Source organism: Cynocephalus volans, chromosome 5, assembly GCF_027409185.1.
Source record: "Cynocephalus volans isolate mCynVol1 chromosome 5, mCynVol1.pri, whole genome shotgun sequence".
NCBI classification, from domain to species: Eukaryota; Metazoa; Chordata; class Mammalia; order Dermoptera; family Cynocephalidae; genus Cynocephalus; species Cynocephalus volans.
The window spans coordinates 124429322-124450284 of record NC_084464.1 but is presented as its reverse complement, the minus strand read 5'-3'; the positions used below and the strand labels follow the sequence as shown (position 1 = coordinate 124450284).

General features: G+C 34.6%; 1 protein-coding gene across 15 annotated transcripts in view; it reads left to right on the top strand.

The window, feature by feature from the left end:
* Positions 1 to 20963, top strand: part of TRDN (triadin) — a 387419-nt gene that overhangs the window by 248906 nt on the left and 117550 nt on the right. For all 15 annotated transcript variants that reach the window (XM_063096118.1, XM_063096115.1, XM_063096120.1 and 12 more), the window contains 2 exons: positions 7965 to 8012; positions 19627 to 19674. In XM_063096118.1, coding sequence (XP_062952188.1) covers positions 7965 to 8012; positions 19627 to 19674 — 96 coding nt within the window. The remainder of the gene's footprint in view (positions 1 to 7964; positions 8013 to 19626; positions 19675 to 20963) is intronic.

The following is a 20963-nucleotide window of genomic DNA, read 5'->3' as shown; positions in this document are numbered from 1 at the left end:
CGCTATCCAATCAGGTTTTAAAGAGATCAGCATCTTCTGCAGGAAATTAGCAATTTACATTGCCAAATCATCTTAAAACTAATATAAAAGTTTCAGAACAGTTAATATTTAACTCCTTAGATGACCGAGAGATTTCTACTTGACATGGACTTTATCCTTCAACTCCAAAGTTAATTAGAGTTAGTTCACAAACTATTTAAATTCTCTGATAACAATGTGACCATCCATTTTCCCAGATAAGGAACTGGTTTTTTGGCATTGAAATAATACAACAGAATTTTTATACAGCTGCTTTATGCAGTAGGCTACTAAGTTAATGCCTAAGGTGAAAATTACATATCATTACAAATACTCTTGAAAAACCCTTAAGTCATCCAGATAGTGTGGTGCACACCGTTTTGTGTGCACATTTTGGTGTACATTTGGGGTATAATTTTACATTATCTTAAATTATGAGAGAGATGTATAGCTTGAGTTCAGATAAATACTTATGTGATACAATTCCATGGTATTGAATTTAAAAGGATAGGTGAGATTGACAGATTAGAGCAATTCCAGGGAAAAAGTAAAAGGCAATTTGTCATTAACTCAGGACTAAAAGAAATAACTAGAATATGAATTGAGTTAGTGGTATGGAACTGTTTATTTTAGGTCCTGAGAAAACAACCAAGATCTCTGGAGGAAAAGTACAAGAGGACATGAACAGCTTGGGAGCTGTATCAGCTCAGGCTAGAGGTTCTCATGTTACCATGAGCTTGAAAAAAAAGGGAAACCTTCCAGGTCCAATGATGCAGTGCTAATGAGGGGCACTTAATGCCTCCACATCTAAAGTTCCATGTCAGGGTATGTCACAGGTGGAGGAAGAGCACATTAAACCAGGCAGAGATGCAAAACCTAGATTTACAATTTCTGTTAAGTCGACGCATATTCCTTTCTCCATCATAGGGCAAGCAAAAATGCCTCACCATGCCCTATTCTTCTGCTGCAGTCCCCTGAATGTGCCCCTCAATATGTTGATAGTAACATAAAGGTTAACAATATGATTGGTCATTTCCAAGCAGGAAGAGGAAAAAACAAGTAGATTTTTAGACTGCAGGGCATTTCAGATCTTTTAATACTGTCCGTGGTAAATTTTAGAGAAAGAATGTAGTCAACATTGTTTACCAGATAGATTTGACCACCTCACCCCCTGTTTTCAATGAACACTTCAGGGATCAGTGTTTTTCATGACCTTGGGAAGCATGGCCACAGACCACTTCATTCCACTTGAGACCCTGGTCATGTGTTCCATGTGCATGTTCAACCAGCCAGCGGTCAGTTTAAATTCCTAGCAAACAAGTTGCCAAATACCAGATCAGGGCCAAAAGCTAGTCATTTATAATTGAGTATCTTAATTTATATAAAATGGTAGCAATCAGGCATTTTTCATTCCTTGATTTTAGCACTGCACAGATTTGAAGGTATGCTCTGCCACTAAGCCTGACTGTGTTTATCACCTAACCACACTTCAGTGTCTAAATGTGCAAGTCAGACATCTATCACCTAATCTACTAATACATGTAGGAATCATGCAGGAGAATCCAGTATGCAGAATTTAAAAGTAAAGTCCCATTGAATTTATTCAGTTATATAACATTTGAACAATATTTGGGGGCAATTTGTATTAGTAAAATGGCACCTTTTTTTGGACTCAATTTAAGCAGTCTGGCATGGAAATTACTGGGGGAAATGGTCTCTGGGCCTGAACCAGCATGCCTGATATCAACTGGGGTGTGTCTAGACCACACACCTCATGCCAGATATGACTGTGAATTTCAATTGGTTAAGACAGCCTTGATTGGTTTGCTATATTCTTCCGAAATAATTAATATGAGCACCTCCTTTCACTTAATCAGTTTGGATAATATCACTACTCATCACAGATACTACTGTCAGAATATACTCAAAGGAGTACTGAAACAGCACCAGACTGATGGTTTTAGGAGGTGTAAGTACCAGGAAAACGAGAATGTGAGAAAGCTGGGGCTGACTTAGGTGGTGGGGCAAGATGTGCTTCTTGTTTAAGACTATGGGTAAAGCCAGTGTTGGTGTCCTGGGTGCCAGCCCCGAATTGGAACTGTGCGTGCATGGTTCAGAGTCCAAGAATGTTCGTCAGTGTTGGCTCAAATAGATCCAAACTAGATAGATGAATACTAGCAAAAGTAAAATCTGAGTTCAATTTAGACATAAGGAGGCAGGAAGGAGAGGGAGTGGATTTCAAATGGGAAAACAGGAATAAATTTCAGTATTAGAAATGTACATAATGATCACAGTAAAATAGCACTATAAAGTATGGCTGTTGAGACCAGCACTATATGTCCTGAGTCTTAGTAATAAGCAGTCTCATGATATTGTATTATAAGAGGTAGTATGGTATAGATGTAGATATAAACAAATCATTCAATAGGGCAGGGGAAAAAAAAGAGACCTAAAATACATCCCACTGCAGCAAAAAATCTTACATAAGAAAGCAGCTATTTCAGATAGTCAGAGGATAGGTTGATTATTTTTAAATGTTGCTAATGTAGTTGGTATTCATTACAAAACATGTGATTTATCCCTACTTCATACAATTCCAAAATATCAATTCCAGATGGTTCAGGGACTTAAATAGTAAAGGCAAAACATGGCATTAAAAAAAAAAGCATAGAACAATATACTTACATATTTTCTTGAAGTATGGGAGGATTTGAAAAACTAGATATGCAAAATTCAAGCCACAAATTAAAATGCTAATATATTTTATTATATTAAAATTAAGAACTTCAATTTATTTATTTTTATTTTTTAGTTTATCCATAGACACCATAAAAAGAGATTAAAGATAAGCCACAAACTTGGAAAAGATATTTGTGATACATATAGGTAATAAGAAATTAGAAGCAAAAACTAAGTAAACAACTCTAAGAATTAAGAAAATAAACACAAGAAGAACTTGATAGAACAGTGGGCAGAAAAAAATGCTCATAAGATATAATCAAGCATTAAAAAAAATAAAAATGCCCTATAAATATATAAAAAGATGTTCAATCCCTAATAATGGGATTTTACTTAATATCACAATAAGATATGATTTTACACATACCAGATTGATAGAAAATGGGGAAATATGATCATTATAGTGATGGTAATAACACAGAGCAATAGTTACTCTGACATACACTGCTGATGTGAGTGTAAATCTAGGGAAGTCGAACATGAGCACACACTATGGCTTAGCCATTTTACTTCTGAAAAAATTCTTGCACATGTGAAGAACAAGGAGATATGCACAGGAATTTTCATAGCAGCATTTTACAATAGCACAAAATTGGACATGGCCTACTGTCCATTGGCAGGAGAATGGATATGTAATTTGTAGCTTATTTATACAGTGGAATACTAAAAAGCAGTTGAAATTGATCCACTACAACTACTCATATCAACATGACTAAATCTCAACACAAAGTTTTGAAAGAAACAAATCATAAGAATCGAGTAATATATAATGCACCTTATATGAGGTTTTCTCACTAAACAAAATAATTTAATTATATAAAATGATCTTAGTTTAGACATAAATACATGTAATAAAAACTTGTATAGAAAAAGAGGGAAGTAGTTAATACAAATGTAGGGCAATGGTAACTAAGATGAAGGGAGAGACATGCAATGGTCATAGGGGATTTCCCTGGTGATACTCGGTTTCTTAAGCTTTCAGGGCATTATGGAAATGAGCATTCTTGCAGCCATTCATTATAAAGTGTGCAAATGCTATATGTCTTTCATTTATATTACATCTTTCACAATAACATGTTAACTAGAGAGTGAGAAGATGGACTGGTGGCAGGGCTGCAGTGGCTGTGTGAGGCTGTATGGCACACAGAGGGGAGGTGGTAGGGTTGGCCTATGGAACTGAGGGGGGTGGATGTCTGTGCTCAACAAGAGTGGCTGCTTCTAAGATGATGAAACAGCATCAGTGACGGGGAAAACTGAAAAGATAGCAGATAGAAACAATGCTTGCAAGAGCAAAGGCCTCGGCTAGGAAAAAAGAGATGGGACCCAGGGCAAAAAGGAGAGAACGGGTATTAAATAGGGGCAGGGACTATCAGCCATTGGGACCAAAAGAAGACAGTGTGGGTGTGTGCTGGTGAGGTGGTGGAGGTCAGTTAGTCTAGTTTGCTGCTGCTTTCTTGTGAATTTCTCAACAGCAGCTTGTTTTTATGCTGCAAGATGTTGCATGTTTGAGGAGGGAAGAGAATCCATAAAGCAGTCATCAAGGGTATCAGTGCAAAAGCAACTTCACTAGGTCTGTGACAGTACTGCTGGCCGGTGCAGAGCATGCTCTTAAATGTTGCGAGTGGCATTTGAAGTGAGGCCTGCAGCAGGATGGGAGTCTTCCTGCAGTTAGGATGGCTGCTCAGGTAATAGGCATAAAGTAGTTTTGGCAGGCTACAGTGGGTTGAATTGTGTCCCCCCCACCTACCCCACCAAAAGATATTTTGAAGTCTTAACCAAACACCTGTGAATTTGACCTTATTTTGAAGTAGAGCCTTCACAGATATAACCAAGTTAAGATGAGGTCCTACTGGATTAAGGTGGGCCCTAAATCTGAAGATTGGAGCCCTTATAAAGGGAGGGAAATTTGCAGACTTATAGACACATACAGAGAGAAGACAGTCATATGAACATAAGAGCAGAAATTGGAGTGATGCAGCTACAAGCTAAGGAATGCCAAGAATTGCTGGCACCACCACTCAGAGTTCCCTACCAACACCTTCATTTTGGACTCACAGCCTCCAAAACTGTGAAAGAAAAAGTTCCTGTTGTTTTTATCCACCCAACAGATTAAAGGCAGCCCTAGGAATCTAATACGGCAGGTGAATATAAAAACAGGAAGTAGGTGAGTGATCTAACCATGTCGCATTTAGATAAGCAAGATGCTTCCTTCTTACCCAGAAGTGATGCTTCTCATCAAGAAGAAAAGTGAGGACACGAGGAAGATCTTAAGCAGTAAAAAAGTGGTGAGATCAAAGAAATGAAAGTATTAATGGGGTCAGATACTATTTACAGGGACTTCTTGAATAAATCACTTTAAAAAATAAGTAATGGAATCAGAGTAGATTTTTGAAATCAAAGTTTTGGCAGTAAAGGAAAAATCCAAGGGTATATTGGTGGTAGTGATCAGAGGAGTGGGGTTTCTAATTTTCTCAAGTAAGGAGGTCAAGGGAATGAGAGATCATGTGGTTGTATGGATTGTGTTTATCAATGACTCCCAACCTTGGTTAAATATTAGAATATCTTGGAAAGCTTATAAATATTCCAATACCCAGGACTCAACCCAGACTCATTAACTCTGAATCTCAAAGCTCTATAGCTTACCCCAGATATCTTAATAGCATAGACTTATAAAAACATAAAAACTCCCCCAACTTCTTCTAATGCGCATACAGGGTTGAGAGTGGTTCTTAATGAAATTCCATAGTAGTAATAGTGGAGAAGATGATAACTATGTGCAAGAATGTTCAATGAATGACAGGATATGGCCACAAGGTTGGTTGATGACAACAATAAAGGGGGGTAGAGCCTGGCGCAACCTGTTCGCATGTACTTCAAAAGAACTGGGATTTAGAGAAAGAAAGTAGGTATCAATCTGTGAAAAGTAATGAGAAGCAAGAAAGATATATTCATCATTTCCAGACACCTTGGTATGTGGGGGATGGAAAAAGAAACATTCTCTAGTTTAGAAGACTGCTTGTAGGGGGTGCAGTATCCTTAGGAAGCTAGAGTTTGGTTAAAGGAAAAAAAGTAAAGTGAACGTTCCAAGAGTGTTTGAGGATATAGGCTGAGAAACTAAGGGTGAGTACTGTTGACAAGCATAGAACACAGTGGAAAGGGTCAGTTTTTAGGAGAAATACAGAGCCACATGAACTCTGTTTTCTGCTGGAAGATTGAAATTTACAGTAGTAACTGAATAAACAGGGATGGGGATCACAGTGTGATTAGTTTTGATTGATTCTTAGGAAAAGTTTGGTAATCAGTTTCCAAAGTGTATTCCAGATCAGCCGCATAAGCGTCACCGGAACTGGTTAGAAATGCAGATTCTCAGAGCATAGAATCAGAACCTTGGGGCCGTGCGTCTGTGTTTTAACAGACCTCCAGAGTGATTCTGATGCATGCTCAAGTTGAGAACCACTGGTCTAAAGTCCTTATGTGGAAGACATAAAACAGCCAGGGCCTGCTCAGTCCTGGAGCTCAGGGTCTTGAGACAGCTTGAAGAATAAGGTATTTATATGACTTCCTGCCTGGACTTAAAATGTGACTCTTGTGCTATCTAATGTTGCGGAATTAAAGCCTGAAAGTGATGTGAAATCCTCCTTCTGTCTACCTCTCTCACAGCCCAGGGTCTTGTGGCACAGGGAAGACAAGGGGTATGAAGACTCTTGTTGTTTGGTTATTTCCGGTGCCTCAGCTCCTGAGTGTATAAGGGGGAGGGGAAGATATACAAATACCAATAAGAATAAATATATATATATATATTTATTACCAAGGGGAACAACCGCAAATCAGAAAAAGTTTATAAAATGAGTATATAAAGCTTTGTAAAAATTCATTAGCTCATCATTATTTTTCTTTTTTTAAAATTTTTAAATTTTAATTTATCAATATACAACATAGTTTTTTTCATGTCCCTTTACCAATTCCTCTTTCCTCCTACCCTCTCCCTCCTTCTCCTCATCAACATCATATCTGTTCAATTGTCTTAACAAATTCAAGGAACTTTTGTGATTGTTGTGTTGTCTTCCCCCCCCCATTTATTTGTTTATATATTTATTTATTTACTTACTTACTTACTTTTAGCTCCCACAAATAAGTGAGAACATGTGGTATTTCTCTTTCTGTGCCTGGCTTATTTCACTTAATATAATTTTCTTTACATCCATCCATGTTGTTGCAAATGGTAGTATCTCATTCTTTTTTACAGCACAATAGTATTCCATTGTGTAGATATACCACAATTTCCTTATCCAATCATCCAATGATGGGCATTTGGGCTGGTTCCAACTCTTGGCTATTGTAAATAGCACTGCAGTAAACATGGGAGTATCAGTATCCCTTTGACATGATGATTTCCATTCCTCTGGGTATATACCCAGCAGTGGAATGGCTGGGTCATATGGCAGATCTCTATCTGTAATTATTTGAGGAACTTCCATACCATTTTCCATAAAAGCTGCACCATTTTTGCACTCCCACCAACAGTATAGGAGGGTTCCTTTTTCTTTTCCTGTATACTAGAGAAAACCTTCACTTTAAGGAGCCTTGATTTGAGGTCCAACATTATGTTCTAGGACCAGCATTTCAGTTTATATCTTCAGAGTAGCTGTCTTACCTTTCACACTACATATTCAGAGAAACCTTAAGAAGCCATTTTTAGTCATTTTTATTCTCTCTCTTAGCAACATTCAAATGGATTTTCCTGTAACATTATGGCTGATCTCTTACAATGTAGAGTGAATTTATTGAAGTCAAATACGTTTGCCATCTCCATAGTTGAGGCTAAACTAACAAAGAAGGCCTTTCAAGTGCTCTTCCCTAAAATTTATATATTACTTAAGATTTGACTATAAACTAATAAATTAGCATCTCATTGTATTATAAGCCACCTTCTTTTATGGTCACTACTTGTATAAGCATACAATTTTAATATCATGAAGTTATACCTTGGAATAGAGTTTTTATATTGTTATTTAAGAAATTTCGTTAGTTGGGAAAAAACACAAGCACTTTGTAGTTTGTCTTTCTCTGTGGCTTGCTTTGCTCTCAGATGCCACATACATTTTATTTTTTGGTTAATTTTATTCTCTCTGATTTACAATAGTATAAGATAACAATCTGGCGTCTCCTATATACATTACTCATTTCTTTAATATCTGAATTTGCAGAAACTGAACGAGCTAAGGAAGAGGTTGGTGCTGTCTCAACTAAAAAAGGTAAGTACAAATTAAAGAAAAAGATGTTATGGCTATAGCTTATTTCTGCTAAGGCTTCCAACAATGTATCACTGAGATCTTACAGAAGAGCTCATTTATTGATCTTACTATTTTATTGATATGAAAACAAACTCACTTTGCACAAGATTTGTAGTACCTATGTTAACAAGGCTTTGTCTTAAGTGTTCTATTATCAATAGTGTTATAGTCAAATTGTAAGTTAGTTTTCAAAAAATTGTAGAAATGTAATTGTTTGAACTCAGTAGATCTCAGTCATCTACAGAGCATTCAAATTCAGTATTCTGCCTTAGAAGATTAGGGCTTGAACAAATGAAACTTTGACTAACAGAACTCACGTGAACAATGTTCACCTTGTGCATGGATAATATCAAATAAGGAAATGTATTCCATGACATGCTGACTCAGGGATATTTTGCTTTAAGGAACATATTGGGAAGTTTGGAATGAAGTCAATAATGTATCCAACATCATTGAAGGATCTCAAGAGACAATTTAACAAGCCAGTTCTCACTGAATACACTCACACACACACACACCTCCCCCCGACACATACCCTTATACACATACTCCAGTAAAACGATATATCATGTACACTAAAAAAAGTTTTATTGTATATGCTCTATAAAGAGAACATATATCAGGATGGGGAGATGTAAAACATGTGTGTCATATGACACATACCCATATACTCAATTGCAAGCAATTTATATATACATATAAATAAATACATGAATATAAATTATATATAATATAAATATATTTATTAGTCAATGAATAAATTATAAGACAATGTAGTATATATCAGTTAATATATAAATTAATGTATGTTATTATATACACATATATGTACAAGGGAAGACAAAAAAATTAGGTAAAGAATTCATAAAGGAAAATATGAAATGTGTTGTAAGGTAATAACTAGAAGACATTGAGTTACTAAAATTAATGGATGCCCTTTTTCACACAGAGCTCTATTACTCTGAGTTTACAGTAGATAGGAATAAAATCTGTTTCCTAGTCATTTGTTTTCCTAATAACCTAATATTAGTGATGTCATTTTGATGTAAGTAATCACAATACATGTTTTGTTGACATCAGTTGTAGTATAAGAGGCAGCATCGTAAATTAATCAGAAATTCATATTAATGCATCTTCTTTTGTGCTGTCATAATCTGAAATTGACACTGTTCATTGGTAGTAAGTGGAATGTGGGTAAAACCTGGTTGCTTCAGAACGGGTAATGCCATGGTATCATGAAAAGGCTAAGGGTTATAATATAGAGTCAGAGAAAGTCATTGGCCTGGAGATGGATACAAGGGTACATGGGTCCAGTAAGTGGATTTAAGGCCATGGCATTGATTTATCTTTAAAGCAAGAACAAAAGTGAGGCCAAGTTGTGTTCAAAAACTATAGTCCAGGATAAGACCAACTGGGTGTCCGAACAGTAGTAGATGGGTTTCTTCCATAAATGGATTTCAGATAGTGAGCCTTAGGGTGGAAGACAGTCTGGAGACAGAGTTAAGAAGTAAAAATGAAACTACTGGTAGCTAACCCATGTACAGACTCTGAATCACTGGAACCTGAGTGTTTAGGGTAGAAACACAAACACACATAGTTTGGGTTCCATTCAGGTCAAATTGGAGTGAAAAGAGAGAATTAAAATTGAACCATCAATTACTGAACTCTTCAGGGTCTTTTATCAAGAATAGTTTAGAGTATGGGCAAACATTTGGTTAGGGTTAAGTAGACCTGTTATGCTTAGAAGGAAGTGAAAGGAGGCAGATAATCTGTTTATAAACAACTTATTGGCACCAACTACTTTGCCTCTAGTTGCCCTTAGATCTCATACCTTAATTCTCAATTTAATTATGATTCCAAATATTGGGTTTGTCTGCAAGTATAGTGTGAACAGAAACATATGCTCCTTCCAAAACTATCATAAACATTTTGAAACTCATGTAAGGCTTTACCAAGTTGACAGATTACAAACAAAAATTATAGGAGATCTTTCTCATTTGTGAAGAAGATTGTTCATCTCCTACCTCCTCACTGTCAATCAGACACACATGAAAATATATATTGCTTTCATTATGTATTTAGTATCCAGACCTTAAACTTCACAACACTTAGCATACTGTACAGTGTGTCCACCTGCTAGTCTTTCATAAGAAAGTAGAATAAAAAAGTAATTTGGGGATTATTTTTGTTTTTAAGACATTGATAAATTGTTCTTCTCAATTGAGGCTTGAACTGGAACTGTGTGCAATGTTAGGTAGAAATTATTAATTTTGTGACTGTTTTAAAATTTTTGAAATGAAAGAATAATTCAATATTCTAAATTAATTGCAATGTGCCAATTTATACCTAATATAAATTGTTTTGTTTTAAGCCTGCTTTTAAGTCTTATTTTCATTGGGAATCCATAGTATTTAATCATCAATATACCATCTTACTTATTTATTGCTATTTGTTTTGCACTTTGCAGCTTTCAAATCATTTTCACTTTCATTAAACACATATTTATGGATTACATATTATGTGCAAAATTAAGAGAAAATTTAGATGTTGATAATGTTCTTAAGTAATTAAAAATAGTGGAAAATATGAATGTTTATTGAGTTACTAACTTGGCCTCTTTTTTCACTATCAACTGAAAGTTTTCCATATAACTTCCAATCTTGAAAGTTCAAGATTGAAAGCCATTGGGGTAGAGAGATAAATACAGATAAAGTGCCATGGGAGTTTAAAAATTATTTTTATATGAGGAAAATAAAAAGGTTTATTATAAAGATGATGTTAGAGTTGAGACACAGACAAGATTTTGTTATGTAACAGTAAGTTAGAAAGACATCTTGGATGTGGATAACAGAGCAAGACAAAGTGGTGAGAATTTGCAGATGTGTACGATAAACAGCAAGACTCTCAAGAACACAGTATGAACTAACATAACCTTGGCTGATAATGCTGAAAAAGGGTCTGATTTTAGAATTGAGCTCTATTCCATGGTCAATAGGTAGTCAGTAAAAAATTGTAAGCATAGGAATAACATTCAGACATTTGTGTTAGGAAGAGTAATCCTGTAAGGAAAAATTCGAAATAGGCAGGCTGGTTAGAAAGCTTTGTAATAGTATTTGGCCAATTTTAGGACCTGGACTCAGGTATTAGTTATGAGATTGGAAAGAAAGGAGATTATGTGAATGCTATGTATAGAAGTCGATTCAGTGGAATTTCAGAATTGACTAACTCTGGAGGGAAAAAAAAGAGAGATAATTTAATGACAATAATGTTTTTCAGATTGGATGCTATAAGAATATTATTGATATTCTTAATAAAAATTGAGAAAAAAGTTAAAAATCATTTGGAGAGGGGAGACAAGATTAATTTCAGATATACTTAAAGTGCCAGATCACATGCAGGTATCATCCTGTAGGTGTTTCTAAATGTAAAACTAGCGCTCCAGACGGTGGCAAGGCTGGAGATGTATACGTGGGTGTCCTCTACATGGAGGCAAGGGTGGAAACAGCAAGAGTCAAGGAGCTTGTCATGAAGAGATAAAGGAATATTTACATTTGGAAGAAAAGAACAAGGAAAATTAAAGAAAAAAGGGAAAAAATAACTACAGGAACTACAGGAAAACAAATTATTTCAATAACAAGGTGGCGGTCACCAAGTAATTGGATTTGTCAAGAATGTAGTTATTAATGATTTACAAAAGAGAACTTTCAGGGGAGTGGTGCATGTAAAAGCTAAAGGATGACAAATTGAGGGGAGAGGAAGTGAAAGATACACGTCACAATGCTGAAGAAAGTTGACTGGAAATAAAAGGATAAATAAGACAGTAGCTGATATTTTTGTTTAATCTATGTCCATCTCCCTTTATCTCAAAGGCAATGTGCTTTTCCTTCTTTTCAAGACCAGTTTCTCCATTTGGGCCCTTCTGAAATCACTTATCCATTCTGTTTTGTTGCATCATCCTATTTCTCATTCATTACTGGCTTTGTTCCTTATCTTGGGAATACTTTTTCCAGCTTCAGAATTACTTTTTGCTGATTCTAACCTCTCTCTCTCTCTCTCTCTCTCCCTCTCTCTCTCTCTCTCTCTCTGTCTTTGTATGTCTCTCCCATTTTCTCTCTTCCATATTTTAGCTGGACTTCTGAATGCTGGAGTGCTAACACTATTTCTCACCTCCCACAAAGACACACCTTCTGTCCCTACTATGCTTCTGATGTTCTAACTAATGCTGATGATGCTATTGCTGCTAAACCAATAGGACCATGCTAGTCCTCGTATTACTAGATTTCTCAGTTGTATTTACCCCTTTGTCTCTTCTCTATATTCCTGTGTTGTTGGGCTACCATGGCGATGTAGGCTACTGGTTCTCCCCATCTCTGACCTTTATTTCTGACTTCTTTGTGTTTTTTTCTTTGTTGTCCCTTAGTTGTTGGTGTTTACCAGATTCCAGTATGAATCCACTAAGCTTCTCATTCTATACCCTCTCCTTGTGAGATATATCCATTCTCAAGATTGAAACTCTGCCTTCTGTCTTGAAGTTTCCTAATTTTATGTCTCCATTTCAGAATTTTTTTGTGAATTTCAGGCTTGTATGTTCAACTGTCCAATAAACACCTTCAAACTGCCATCTTAATTTAAAACTTCATTGTCTTCTACTTGAACCACTGCAATGACCTCACTACTGCCCTCATGCCTTCATTTTTATTCCACCAATATTCATCTAGCAGAAGCTCCCTGTAGCCATAATAAATTATAAAGTGCATAAAACTGAATAAACCACTCTTAACTTAAAACTCTTTTCCCCAGTTGCCCATAAGATAAAGTCCAAGTTTGTCAAAATGACATATAGAGTCCCCCAAGATCTGGCATATAGAGTCCTCCAATATCCTTTTCCAACTTTGTTTTCAGATATGCCCTGTTGTGCATGCTACATCAATATAATAAAGATCATAATTCCAAATATACTAGAAGTAAGGGTCAGGGAAGAGGGCCTTGTGAATCCACTGAGTAGTTAAACATCATCTGAGATTTGATGAGAAAGAAACCTCTCTTTCTTGTCTTTCCACCATAATATATATCCAGGACCCAACTGATGTAAGTCTTTTTCTTCCTCGATTAGTGATTCATTCCATTGTTTCAATCATTGACATCTCCAGGCAGTACCTTTAAAATCTGAAAAACTCTAGGGTGGGTATTATATTCTTACATCTTTGGAAATAATAGTTCATCATGCTAAGGCTATAGGCCTACATCCCAGAAGTAATGTATAAATGTCATATCGGGGACATTTCAAACGTCACAACATACTTCTTCACCAAGATTCTAGTGTACTTCACCTCCAGGTAAGCCTCACTTCCCCGGGTGCAAGCTCCTACAGCTGATTGGCATGCATAAGAACCAAGAAAGGTGATAAGAAGAAAGAAAGGAGAGATGCAAATTGTGTGAGAGAATTGGGTCACTTTGGAAAATTGAGAGGAAGAATTGTGAAACAAACACCTGGAGCCATAGAAAACCAACTTCTCCACCTCCCAGTTTAGCACAGGACTAGTCCTATCCGAGGCATTACCTTCTACGAGAGTCAGCTACTTTGTTTCCTTTGCCTTAGTTGTGATCACTGAAGGACTGCAATACAAATCTACCTCCCCTCCCCCAAAGTAAGCTCCTCCAAATGTAGAGCAAAGAGAATTTCTTTAAGCCATTTTTAACTTAAAGGTGGTTTTAAGTACCCTGTGGTATAGAAAGAGAAACTGATTAAGGTCTTCTTTTGATTCCAGACAGAATATCCACTTACTTAGATGGGCTGTTTATTCCTAAAGTTTACTCTCCGTAGAATTAAGCTTGATGAATTTTACATTAGAACCAGAAATGAAAGGACCAACATTTCATGCAAAATGTCATCTTTTCTGTATAGATAATCAACCTTTTCAGTGACCTCTTCTGAGAAACAGAAAATAGCACTTTAGGGGACTAGCCTCCTCTATTTAATATGAGTGCCAGGAATTATTTCAACCTATCACTGAAAAGAAAATTTGGTTTTTACATTAAGTCACATTCTAATTGTTCTCTGAGAGGATTAAAATAAAATAACTGAAAAAATACATATTTCCTACACAATATTTATAATGTGTCTTCCAAATAAAATAATTATGAATAACAATATGTACCCATGTGGCTCTATTATAATTACAAATTGTTTTTGTTTTATTTACACATTGATTTGAGAAAGAACATTCACAGAAGAGGCCAAGGTACCACAATAAAGTCTAACTCTAGTTTGGCTTTCAAGGCTTTCTTCGGTTGGTTCCATCCTCTACGTTTAGACTGTGCCCCATCTTTTCTTTGGGGACCCTCTGCTGAGGCTACACCTGTTCACTTTCTCCTAGGAACATCTATGACTTTCCTGCTCCTTTGTCTTTCTTCACTTTTATTGATTACACCTAAAATTTTTCTCCTTCCAGGAGAACTACTAACACCAAAACTGAGCTCTTTTCTCTCTCTCTCTCTCTCTCTCTCTCTCTCTCTCTCTCTCTCTCTCTTTCTCTCTCTCCTCCCAAGATTTATTATCAAGATACCTCATTTGGCAATTAACACATTTAATTACCAAACAAATCTCTATTGATCACTTACCATGTAGGGAACAATGGTCGGTGCTGTGGTAAATGTAAGCAGTACATTTCTAAGTATCCCGTGGGTCAAAGAAAAAATGACAGTGGAATTTTGGAAATATAATTAACAAACATATGATAAAATTTATACTCTTCAAAAAACACTTATTAGGAAAGAAGAAAGGCTGAAAATCAAATATCTAAGAAGCTAAGAATTTTTTTTAAATATAGAAAATTAAACCCAAAGAAAGTAAAAGGAAGATAAATAAAAAAATTAAAGAGCAGAAGCTAATGAAATAGAAATTAAATAGTACAGTGAGGAAAACAACACAACTGAAGTTTGATTCTCTGTAAAACAAGATAAAATCGATAGATTCTCAAGAAATATTTTTTTAAAAAAACAGAGAAGGCACAAATATCAAAAATACAGAAGAATGTGTCATACAGATCCAATAGGTAATAAAAATAAAAATATTTTACAATTCATTTAAAAATTTTAATAAAATTGAGGGCCGAGCCCGTGGCGCACTCGGTAGCGTGCTGCGCTGGCAGCGCGGCGACGCTCCCGCCGCAGGTTCGGATCCTATATAGGAATGGCCGGTGCACTCACTGGCTGAGTGCCGGTCACGAAAAAGACAAAAAAAAAAAAAAAAAAATTTTAATAAAATTGAAATTTTGAATTCATAATTATAATTCTTCCCAAAGAAAATTTTAGCCAGATGGTTTTGCTGGTGAATTATTTCATACATTTATGGAAAGATTAACATGAATCTTACATCAAACCTTCCAGAGAACAGAAAAAAGAAGATACTAATTATATATAGAAGGCCAGAATTACCTTAATACCAAAACCTAACAAAACTAAGAAAGAAAGAAAAGATACAAGCTTACTTCTCTTGTGAACATAGAGAAACACATCTAAACAAAATATTAGCAGATCAAGTCTGATAATTTATGTGAAAGTTCAAATGCAACCAGGTTGGTTTTATGTCAGGGATGCAAGTTCAAAAACATTAAAATGCATGCAAATCAGTGTAATTAACCAAATAAAAATAACAAAAGGAAAATATATTCACCATAATAGATGCATTTGATTTAATTCATTACCAGAATTGAAAGAAATTTCCTTCATCTGATAAGACAGCTACAAAAAACATAAGCAAACATCATACTTAATAAAGAAAAATTGAAAGCTTTCTTTCAGAGAACTGGAGCAAAATAAGGATATCTGCTCTCATCACTTGTACTGGATATCCTATCCAGTGCTATAATGTGAGAAGAAATAATAAATACAAGAATAGAAAAGTAAGAAATAAAACTCATTATTCACAAATGACATGACTATCTACTTGAAAAATTTGAAAGAATCTGCAGCTGAACTGCTACAACTAATGAGTGATTTATCAAGTTTTCTGTATAAAAAATTCAAATAAAAAGGAATTGTATTTTAGAAATTAAGAGCGAAACTTTAGAAAATAAAGTGAAAGATGAATACAATGATGCTCTAATTACAATAACATCAAAATCCATAAAATGCCTAGAAATAAATCTAACAGATGTTGTACCACATTCTACAACATCTCTTACATTCTAACCTATTAGTGAGAGAAATTAAAAAAATACTTGTACATAAATAAATGGAGGGATATTGTAATTTTCTCAATCAGAAACTCAATTTATGAGGATATCAATTCTCCTCATATTGATCTGTACATTCATTGTAATCCCAGTCAAAATCCTAAAAGGCTGTTTGTTGTTGCTATTGTTTTATTTGAATTTATTAGTTGACTCTAAATTTTTGTATGTAAAAGCAAAGATACAAGAATTGCCAAGACAATACTGAATAGTATCAAACTGAAAGGTTTACACTACCAGATATAAAAAATTATCCTAAACCTTCGGTAATTAAGATTGAGTGGTATCTACAAGGCAAAAAAATAAACTTATTCCTCTCTCACACCATACATAAATAATGATTCGAGTTGGATTGTATACCTAAATTTAAAGGGCTAAAACTTATAATGCTTACTAGAAAAAATGTGGAAAATGTAGAAGAATATCTTTGGAATCTTGGTGTAAGCAACTTTTTTTTTTTAAAACAGAACCCAAAAAACATTAACTACAATGGAAAGATTGATAAATTGCATTTCACTAACATTAAAACTTGTGCTGATTTAAACCAGAGAGTAAAAATGTAAATGAAAGAAGATATTTGCAATAAATATATCTGAAAAAAATAACCTCATTTAGAATATATTGCAAATGCATAGAAATTAATAAAAATGTAAAGAAAATAGGCAAAAACCTTGAAGAGGCTCTCTACAGAGGAGGTTATTCAAATGCCAGTAACCATATGAAAAGCACATGCCATCATTTGATACCAGGAAAATTCAAATTAAATCTATGATGTGATACTACTACACGCTTACTAAAAGGACTAAAATTTTTCAAAGGGACAGTATTAGGGTTTGGGCAATTTAAAAGAAAAAGTTTATTGATTTATTTTTTTGTTTACAGTGTGAGGGAAAGATCTGAATTTAATTAAACTGTCCTTTTCTTACTTGTGATTTTTTGTGCTTGTGTAATCTGATTATTAGTGCCTGCATTTCTGGATAAGTCTTAGCCATTTCCCTTCAAATATTGCTTCTTCCCCACTCCCACTAGTCTTTTATGTTAGAAGTCCAATTAGGTTTTAATTAAAACTAATTCTATCTTCTGTGTCTGTTAATCTCTTGCCTACTTTCCATCTTTTTCTCTCTCTGAGCTGACTTCCAGGCTATTTCTTTAAATACACGTGTACTAATTTTCTACTTACTTTTCACTTATATTGAATTTATTTACTTCTAACTTTATAGAGTATTTATTTGTTTATTTTTCAAATTTAATTACATCCCTTTTGATTTTAATGTATCACATCCCTAAAATAAGGTTGGAAGAATAAGTAGGAGTTAGTCTGTAAAAGTGGGATGATAGTGTTTTAAGCAGAGGTAAAAAAAAAAAATCACAGCTACTGTGTACTGACTTATGTGCCTGCCACTAGACTGATTTCCTTAAATCGTTTTCACTTAGATCTCAGAACAACACTAGCAGCATTATCCGTATTTATCACTTAAAGAGTAAAGCTCAAGGTTAAATAATGTGCACTCATTTATGCAGCAATCAGTGGCAAAACTGGAAGTACACTCTAAAACATTTGCTCCTTCTTTTAGGACACATAATTCCCTAGAATAATCAGAATTGTGGTTGCTCTTTAAGGAAATTTGGCAACTCAAAGCTAAACCACAAAGTTCTTTTCTGGTTGGAACTCAGTCCTGGAATTCTTCATCCCAGGAGTATTTTAGGGCTCCTACCAGTATTTCAATATTGATAGCCAAGTACCTTCCCCTTCCCACAGCCCTAAACCTAATGCTGACTATGATTTATCAAAAACAGCAAAATAAGGATTACAGCACTCATTGACCTTTGCCCTGTAATATCTTCCTTTATATAAGATTTCCCTACAGGTGGAATTTTTGAGGCTCAGAAACACATTTGCTTTCTAATTTAACACTTTTCATATTTCAGTGTCATGTGTTTTACTCTACTTCAGGTTCATGACTTGAGTAACATTTTAGGTTACTTTCTTTAGGAACATAGGCTTTTTTCCTAGCCAGAGTATATTCAAGTTTTTGGGTTTTTTGTTGTTTGTTTGTTTCCAGATATAATCAAAGATGAAATTCATCTCATTTTTCTTCCTTTATCTTTTCTTTCTTTCCCTTTCCCTCTGTCTCCTTTTTTTATTCTCTCCCCCCTTTGTCTCTTCCTTTTTTTCTTCCTTCCTTCTTCTTCTTCCTCTTCCTCTTCCTCCTCCTCCTCCTCCTCCTCTTCTCTCTCTCATTCATTACACTGACTTTTTTAAAGGATCATGGCCTGTTATCTTGTATGCATTTTTGACTGGTCTGATTGTTTCTTCATGATATTCTTTAATAGGTTCTCTAAATCCTGTATTTGATTAAAGTGAAAGCTAAATTTTGGCCTTAACTGGATTCCAATTGGGTACTTTGGCAAGATCACTGCAGAGGTGATACTGTATACACCATATTGTATTCCATCAGGAAGCACAGGATGTCTGGATGTCCCACTATGAATAAATGATTTTAAGTTCCATCAGTGGGTTAAGTTGGCAACAGCCACATTTCTTCATCTTAAACTTGCATTTTTCCCCTTGCAACTCTCTGTGGGGAAATATTTGGGTGCAGTGGAAATATTCAGTTCCCTGGCAATCCTTCATCTAACGGTTGTTGTGTCCTCTGAAGATTCTTACTTGAATCAGTTTTAGTGAGGTGCACTGATTTTGTGTGAATAATTTCTACTGTTTTGATGTCTAAATAGGTAAACAGTGAATATTCCACTGAGAGCAATAAATCTTAGAGAAAAAATAGTTCAAGGGATACAGCACCTAAGTAATTCTTTTTCGTTTACTTGTGATTTGGGATGGCTTCATTTAATATTTAAATATATCTCGGACATGACTACATTCTCCTTTCAGTTGACTAAGCCATCTTAAGCTTAAATTTAAAGGAGCATCTAACTGACATTTTCAAGACACTAAGTGACTCCAGCAATAACCTGGAATGTAAGTAGATTAATCACAGTCCTGTCAAGTGGAATTCTTTATAGAGTTTATTCATCAAAACACAGTATATAGGAATAAATATAAATAAAGAGTATAAAGTAAAAAAGAGTATAGAAAAAGTAGTCAAACCAAGACAGAGTATTATTATTATTATTATTATTATTATTATTATTATTATTATTATTATGAATTCTTGAAATAGGTTTCAATTGCATTGTAGAGAGAGGAGAAATTTTTTAAAAGCTTTGAAATATCTTGTTTAGAAGAAATATTTGGCATTGAATAAGTTTCAAATGCTTTTTAGAGCAGAAGCAGTATTTCTATCTGGAACTCTTACTTAAACCTTATCTTTGTTTTGCAGCTGTACCTGGAAAGAAAGAAGAGAAAACAACCAAGACAGTGGAGCAAGGTAAAAAATAATGAAGGAGGTTGACATTATCTTCTTTAGAAAGACAACAACATGCGGAGGAAAGCACTGGATTCAGACAGGCGGAAGACAATAACCTTTTATCTATTGCTCTCTATCACTGTCCTTGCATGCTTTTCTCTGCCGGGGAAAATGTGAGGTGGCAATCTGTGTTTGCTTGTCTTCTGTGTAACTCAACTTTGAGTATAAGTTCTGAACAGAAATCTCCACAGACTGCTTAATTACATTAGGAGAAATGCTGAAGATTGTTGAGAATAAGGAAATGATCTTGGGCAACTAGTAGACATATTTCTGTTTGATTTGTGGTTTCAACACCACCTCATTGACCAGAGTTTGAAGAATAAAGATGACCCAATTCTATTTATGCAAAACAATTTACATTGCTTCAAAAGTAATATGTAAAAGTTAAAACAAAGGCGAAAAACAAGAGCAAAAGTACGTTATTTGAGTTTATATGACTTCAGCTATTTACTCTCCTAAGAGGCCTGAAATTTCAATGTTATAAATCACAATGCTATAAAATAGTTATGCATTATATGTTATTTATGTAGCTGTATCATAAATAGATCACTCCAGAATATGTTTGAGAAAAATGCTATAGTACACTAGATTTAAAACATTTAAAGTAATGTGTCTTCCCTTAGAGCTGAAATTTAAATGATTATACAAAAAGCAAAGAAATAGGGGAATTTTAATTCTTATTCCTCCTCTCCCTTTGCTTTTTATATAATATTATTACATTTATTATAATAAAAAAATTAGAATTAGCCATGATTTTTGTCAAGAACAATGTCAATATAATTTCTTATCCAGATGTGAGTGCAATTAAATTTATGAAATTCTAATATCAGAAATTTAGAATTTTTGATATAAATATATCAGGAAAAATCCTTCAGTTCCTCACATGTCAGATAAACAAACTAAGGTTAAGTATTCAGTTAAGTGGAAAGATTAAATATTTCCTTGGGCTTTTCAAAATAAAAATCACATAATTACATTTCAAAAGTTTTCCAATTTATTTCAGCTTCTGGGGACAACCTGAAATTTAAGAATTCAATAGAATGTTTCTGTCAACTTCTTTTTGAAGAAAGGTGGCTATTTCAAACTCTGACATATAAAATAGGAACATAAAATCACAATTTTACCATTAACTCTTATACAAGCTTCTTAAACAAGAAAAAATAGGTAGAGGTATATGAAAAATTATAGATTCTTAGGTAAGCATATAATATTTACTTAGACACTTTTTCTTATAAAATCAGTTTTAATGC